Genomic DNA, 7,727 nt, shown 5'->3' on the forward strand with positions numbered 1-7,727 from the left:
CTCATCTCCCCAAGAACAAAAGGATTGAGCATATTGAACTCCAGCTGCCCAATCTTTACCTTACCTGACATCTACATCAGGGGAGAGTCAGAAGGCCCCCATAAACATTAGTTGATGAGTCAGTCTTGACAACACAGGCAGGTTTGGCCAATATCCATCCAGTGTGCATTTCAAGATTGAGTCTATGGTGAGAAGGGTAGGGAAAGTTGTGAGTAGGGGGTGGACTCGTGACTACACATATACTGCATTCTTTACTGTCATTAGCCAAGTAGGACAATATCCATCAGGAGCTTGATAAACTGACCTCATATTGTTGAGCAGCCATACACAATAATAAAATCACCAAGAACAATGCCACTGTTGCAAAAGTACAATTCCCAGCATGCCCTGACAACCTCCAGAAAGGCTAAACTAGAGTCTGCTGAGAGCTGTAGTTTTTCTGCAGCTGGAGAGTCACAGGTTTGTCTTCAAGAGGGGTTATACAGAATTTTACTATTGATGACCTCTCCTCGGGGGTCTGCTGTTCTGGATCCCTGATGCTCTGCTGATCCCCGGGACAGCTGTCAATGCGGACAGTGCTGGAAGCAGATAGCACTGTCCGTATTGCAATGGCCTTGTTTGGTGCTCCAGTTCCAGCTTCTATTGAATGCAATGGGAGCTGTGCCTGCAGTACCAAAGCGGGACACTGGAATACGGACAGTGCTATCTGCTTCCAGCACTGTTTGTACTGACAACAGTGCCATAAATCAACTGATCAGCGGGGATCTAGAGCGGCAGCCCCACCACTAATCAACTATTACTTACCTATCCTGGGGATAATTCATCAACAATAAACCCCTTTAATAGTTTGAAGAAGATTACTTCCTTATTCAGCATAAATTTGCCTCTGTATACAAAACACAGTCAATGGAAGAACTTAACTTGAATGAGCTGAAAAAAACCTGACCACAAGCCCCATCGACCCGAACTCCATTAGCTTAATCAAATTTTCATGACTATAAGTTTGCAATTGTGACATTTCCAGATCTATATCTTGAAGATTCAGAACTATAGTGCAAAATCAGTACATGCCCCCCTAACCATCATTTCCCATTTCCAGTTCTGGTATCCAGTTCTGGGAGAGAATAGCTTGGGACCCCTCAAGCATTAGGGCACAGGTTTGACTTCAACCTCTGTAGCTCCTATAGCCACATCACAGTATGGACCCATTTAACAGATAGCCCATATCCTGCTGAATATTGGCTCATCCACAAGATATAAAGCGTATACATATATAGCATAAATTATAAAAAAAATAAATCATAAAATGTATATTTAATGTTACAGTCAATGATATAATACCATGATGCACTTGTCCAGAAGAAAAAGAAAATAAATACATCATTTGTATACACATGAAACACTGCTTTGTAGTCACATAAATACACGGTCACTACAGCTATCCCTATATGTAAGAGCACTTGATTCATTAAAGCAATGAAACCAATACCTTTATGAGGTAGAGCACTACAGACAGCAATGTAGGGGATGATTAGACCGGATCACACATGCAGATCTTGTAGCAGTTTTTTGGAGAGATGTATCAGTCTTTCCTGTATACTTCCCCTTCTTTCTTGCATTCACACTTGGCTTTGGCTTAAAAAAACTAATTAAAACTGTCACAAAAACTGCAGGTGTGATTCCAGTCTATATCTGCTGGGGTAAAGGTTGGGGCTGGTAATGTTCTGCTACACACATTGGGGACGGTGGACATCTCACAAGCAGCATATAGGGCTTTGTATCATGAGTTGCTTTTTTGGTATTATGTGTTTTAGAAACACTGAGCAGCTTTACGGAAGGATTACTCAGTCTCACAGACAGCAATAAGTGATTATAGCGGTGGATGCCTTATTGTGAGCTGCTTTAACCCTTTCAATAGCAGATGGGAAACTGATTTAGGTTTTACATTTATATAACATTTGGTCTTACGTAACCTATTAGTTGAGTAATAGGGTAGAATCATTACGAAGCTTGATGACATTCAGAGGGACTATAATGCAAGAGATAATCACAATATATCAGAAGTTTATCCTGGTCTTACTAGAGAGCAACTGGAAGATATTTTATGCTATATATATATATATATATATATATATATATATATATATATATCTCAAGAACAAATAAAAGTAATGGTGCTGGTGGCGACAAACAACCAAATTTAAGAGAGGGAGCTGAGTAGTAGATTAAGAAAGACATCTGGTCGTGCGTTAAGGACAACAGCAATTGTCTTCTACTACCCTAGTTTATTAAATGACCCCAGTGAGATATTAGTAAGGACACCACCCAATCTAGGATGCTTAGGAGTGTGGCACCATGACCCATGCATTGCCAACATGTAGGGTTGATATGCATGGATCTTAGTAAAGTGCTTAGAACAAGGTCTAGTTCCCCTACCTGGTAATGAAACAATGTCTCCATATATAAAACACACAAACACTCACATAACTTTAATATAGATATACTATAGTGTCATCATAACTTACTTATTTCAAATGTAGGGGAATGAATGATGGCACCAAATGATAATATCACTATAACCAGACATGACTTGATCGACAAGAGAAACATTACTTTAATGGAACCCATTTGGCATGGAAGGGGTAATCTTATGAAGTGAGATCTCTGTGTCACAGTCCAGGTCACACATTGAACTGGTGGCCATCTCATTATTTGCAGATGTTTGTGATATCTGAGACATGCGGTCAAAAGTCTCATCGTTTTCATCTATACAATCCACCACGTTAGGTATCATGTTGACATAGGCTGTCACAATATCCTTGTGGAATATAGTATCTTGGTTGTAGGATATTAGTTCATTGCTGATATTGACTGTTTCAACAGGGGTTGTAGAACACCAATGTCCACACCCTAGAAGATTGGAGAAGACCTTTCGGAAATCAGCATTGAAAGCATAGATGATAGGGTTCAAAGAAGAGTTAGCCCAACCAAACCAGACAAAAATGTCAAATGTGGTCTCACTGACACAAGGTAGTCCAGCTTTGGGGTTTCCAGAAGACTTATCACAGAATGGAACCATGCAGTTCAAGATAAAAAATGGTAACCAACAACACACAAATACACCCATGATCACAGAGAGTGTTTTTAAAACTTTTGTCTCCTTTTTGATAGAAGTTTTGAGGCTGTTATGGTGGTTTCTGCAGTCAACATGGTTGCTCCTGCAGCTTTGGGCATGTTCAGCTGCTCTTTCCAAAGTTGATATTCTCCTGATCTGGATCTGAGCAATCCTATAGATCCTGGTGTAGGTGACAATCATAATAGCTACAGGTATATAAAAACTGATCAGGGAGGAAGAGATTGCATACGTCCTATTCAAGCTAGAATCACAGTTTTCTGTAGTGTGGTTATTCATTGCTGGACTATCTTTCCTATTCCTGTGCCAGTTTAACTGAACTGGTATAAATGAAATCAAGATAGACAATGTCCAGGCAGCACTGATCATCAGCAATGCCACCTTTTGGGTCATCTTCCTCTCATATCTAAAAGGGCTGGAGATCGCCCAATACCTGTCCACACTAATGACACACAGGTTGAGGATGGAAGCTGTGGAGCACATAATGTCAAAGGCCACCCAGATGTTGCAGAACTCTCCAAATGGCCAGTGACCTGCAACTTCTGCTACAGCTTTCCAAGGCATCACTAAGAGAGCTACCAGAAGATCAGAGACAGCTAAAGACACAATGAAAATGTTGGTTACTCTGTTACGTAAGTGTCTGAATCTCATGACAGCTGTACATACCAAGATGTTACCAAAAAGGGTCCAGAAGATGAGAAGGGACAGAAGGCTCCCTGTGACTACTTGTCCTGCCACCAGTTCCCTTCTGTTCTGCACTTCTTGGAAAAGACTCCTATTCAATACCATCTCTGGATACTTTATGTAATGTTACTCCTCTCCAAGCTGAATTAGGGGCACCATAGAACCCATAGTGCCACCCTGTTGGGATGGGTAGCAGGATAGGTACCCTCCATGTGAAGCAATCTTCTTCTAGCCCCCTGCGTTATCTTCTTCTCTGGAGAGTTTGCAGTCTATGCTCAGTGCTGTCTGTATGGCACAGCTGCAGAAAGCAACCCAGCTGGGTGCAAGAGCGCAGCTGGAGATGAACCAGCTTCCAGATTCTTGTGCCTCCTTATACATTATTACCAAAAAGCTTGCAATTCAATCCCTTGGACTGGCACTCTTCAGCTGCTCTCAGACCTTAGAAACTTGCTGGGCTGAAAATCCATCCAATATGAAAAGTGCAGATTGCATCCACATTCTGGAATGCATTTTGGAGACTCCCTTGCATTCAGCCTTGTAATCTCCTCTGCTGCAGTCTAATCATTAACTCTCTCAATGCAGAAGGCACTTTAACAGTGAGAAACACCTGCCTTGTGGCTCTGGTGCGTGACAGTGAATTCCTAAGGATACAGCTAGGACGTCACTCCAGATGCAGCCAGCCCCAAGTGAGATATGAAGGACACATATTGATGCCTTAGGGCAAGCAGTTTCCTCCACCCCCTCCACATACAGTGCTGGGCTATTTCTGCATCACATGAAAGTGTTTCCATCAGTCAGGTTTTATATAGTAATGCCATTATTACAGCACTTCTCAGACACATTATTATACTTCTTGGCCGTTTACTACTCGGCACCCACTTTGCACACAGATTGTATGACTGCGTGGCTATTTTTTGCTGCCTATGACCTGAAACCTTCTGAACCTATCAAGATCACTGGTATTTTCCACTTCAATATCCCAGTTTAACATTTCATCTTCACGGGGAGAAGGCAACGAAAATCACTTCTGAATGCAGAATGACAACAAAGACTGCTGTAGCATTATTGTTCTAGCATGGTATTAATACAGTGACACATATGTGCCGCGGGTGCTGGTATAACACAGGATTCGGGATACGATGCAGCAATACAACGGAGTAACCAAAGCTTACAATAATCATACACACAGGAATAGAAAATGAGCAATTATAATATGGCAATAATGGCTAGGCAATTCAACTTTTACCTTCGAATACCCCATTGGTAGCTATGGCTAACTAAGTCCTAGGAATGATACTACAGGGTGGTCCAAAGGTATGGAGACAACTAAAGAAATGGAAAACGGAGGTTGGAAACGTTATCCTGTGTGTGGCATGTGGCTAAGGGATAGAAGGCAAGTCTGTGAAAGATGGTGTCCAACATGGTGGCCATTTTGAAAGCCGCCATCATTGAACGTAGTCAATGTTTTCAAATGGGAAAAGGGGCATGTGACATATGTACCTAATAGAGATTTGATGCGGAATCCAAATCTGTGGTTAAGTGTGACCTACCTTTATTTCTGCCAAAGTTATTACACATTTTCTCTTTGTTACAGACACAGATAGGGCTGTGAGATTAGCACACAAGGAGAAGACATAGATTGTGCTAATCTCCAGGGAGCACAGTACGCGCGTCAGTGCAGCAGATTTCAAGGGTCACTGCCCTAAGAGACCACCCATCCTCCATGGCAATTGCTTGCCAAATTTTGCCAAAGATGTTCTGTCTTGGACCTGCCAAAAAGTGGACATAGCAAAATTGCCAAAGACGAAGCAGCAACAATAGCCATCCTGGAGTCCTTCTACAAGAGCCCATATCATAGCACCCAGTGTCTGTCACAGGAGAGCAGGGTGTATCGAACCACGATTGGGCAGATACTTGCAGCGTACAAGTTCCAGTTGTTGCATCATCTCAATGACGGCGATCCCAATCACTGTGTTGAATTGGCAATTGGGTGTTGTAGCAATTTCAATGGGACCCACATTTCCCAAAGATGGTGCTGTTCAGTGATGAAGCAAACGTCTACAGGAATAATGAGGTGAACAGACAAAACCTTCGCTAATGGTCCAACACAAACCCACACTCACCCCCTTGGACTTCTCCCTGTGGGGTAATGTTCAGTCCAGGGTTTACTCAGTGAAAATCCAGAGTGTAGTGCACATGCAATAACAGATCCAGGATGCCCGTGCAAGCATTTCTACTAGGGGTTACTTTCAGTGCATCGTGAATGGGAGAAGAGAATAGCCTTGATGATTCAAAACTACGAGGAGCACATCAAGCCTATCCTGTAGTGGATTGTCATTGTGTTCCATTCCATAGAAAAGTTCTTAATAACTTTGTAACTTTATAAAGACATATAACATTTAAGGTCACATTTAAGCACAGATTTTGATTTGTTATCAAATTTTCGATTGGATACATGCATTCACCTCTTCCCATTGGTTCCAAAATAGCAGCTTTCATAATGGCCACCATGTTTGTCACCGCCCCTCTCAGATTACCTCTCTTCTCATAAGCAACATGCCACACACAGGAGGGCTTTCCCAACCACTGTTTTCCATTTATTCAGGTGTCTCCATAGCATGGCACCTACTATACAACAAGCCTGTTGCTTAACTAGCTATATCCCTAGTCGTTAAAGTTTGGCGCCTGAGAATCGTTGCTACTAACAACCCTAACTAGTCGAGAAGACGAATCCACCTCAGTTCGCTGGGATCCTTTTCCCAGCTCTGATGCCTCTATCAGGTTGGGGTTGTAGCACAGACTCATCTCTCTCTTTGCAGGTCCAGATAATCTCTGGTCCCTCTGAGCATTCCCTGTCCTCTCTAAACAGCCCTTTCACATCTAGGCTCTGGGCTCCCGCTGCTCTTCCTCTGTCTCTCCAACACTAGCTCCTCTGCAGACTATTGCACCTTTCCTGCAATACCTCAGTTCTCTGTCACAGTCCCTGTTCTCTCCGAGTGGTGCAGCAGAAATTCTCTTCTTTAATATCAAGGCATTCTTCCTTCATAAAGTTCCCAATGAGCATGCTCGGCTCCAATGTGCAGAAATTTGGCACACATTTTGTTCATGCAATAATTTTGGCGCAATATTTTATTGTCAATCACCATAGCAACATTTTAACCTTTTACGGTAGCCCCTTACAGGTGTACATTTGTGCCAGTGTCTACAATGACATGGTGTGTGCTGCCAATTCCATGACTTCTGACTTATCATCTCATTAACCCTTTCCAATCCAGTGTTGGGCCACAGCCAACATTAAGATTTCCCTGCATAGGGTGAAGTCCGACACATACAAACCCAAACTATTTTTCAACTATATTAACAGCAAAAAGATTTGCAGGGAGAGCACTGGCCCTTTAACAAATAATGCAGGAGAAATAATTGAAGATGATTGAGGGAAGGCAAATCTACTAAATATTTTCTTTTCAAGCGTATTCACAAACGAAAATGGCAAATGAAGTTCAATGTTGATAAATGTAAAGTTATGCTCATGGGCAGGAGAAATGGATGTCACCAATATACACTAAATGGGTGACTGCTAGGGAAAAGTGATATGGAAAAAGACCTGGGGGTACTAGTGGATTGTAGACTAAACTGGAGTAATCAATGCCAGTCAGCAGCTGCAAAAGCAAATAAAGTCTTGGGGTGCATTAAAAGAGGTATAGGGGCGAAGGCCGAGAACATTATCCTCCCACTATATAAGGCACTTATCAGGCCTCACATGGAATACTATGTACAGTTCTGGTCACCGGTGCTCACGAAAGATGTTACAGTACTGGAGGGGGTTCAAAGAAGGGCAACTAAACTAATACATGGAATGAAGGGACTGGAATACCCAGAGAGGCTATCCAAATTGGGACTATTTACTCTA

The 7,727-nt window shown here is 42.3% G+C and overlaps 1 protein-coding gene across 1 annotated transcript; it reads right to left on the minus strand.

Moving 5' to 3' along the window:
- Positions 1 to 2,180: 2,180 nt before the first annotated feature.
- DRD5 (dopamine receptor D5) lies at positions 2,181 to 4,079 on the minus strand. The gene has a single exon (XM_066574642.1). It carries the CDS (start codon positions 3,920 to 3,922, stop codon positions 2,615 to 2,617), a length of 1,308 nt encoding a protein of 435 aa, XP_066430739.1. The 5' UTR covers positions 3,923 to 4,079; the 3' UTR covers positions 2,181 to 2,614.
- Between the last annotated feature and the right edge of the window lie 3,648 nt (positions 4,080 to 7,727).

Source organism: Eleutherodactylus coqui, chromosome 7 (assembly GCF_035609145.1).
Source record: "Eleutherodactylus coqui strain aEleCoq1 chromosome 7, aEleCoq1.hap1, whole genome shotgun sequence".
Taxonomy (NCBI): Eukaryota; Metazoa; Chordata; class Amphibia; order Anura; family Eleutherodactylidae; genus Eleutherodactylus; species Eleutherodactylus coqui.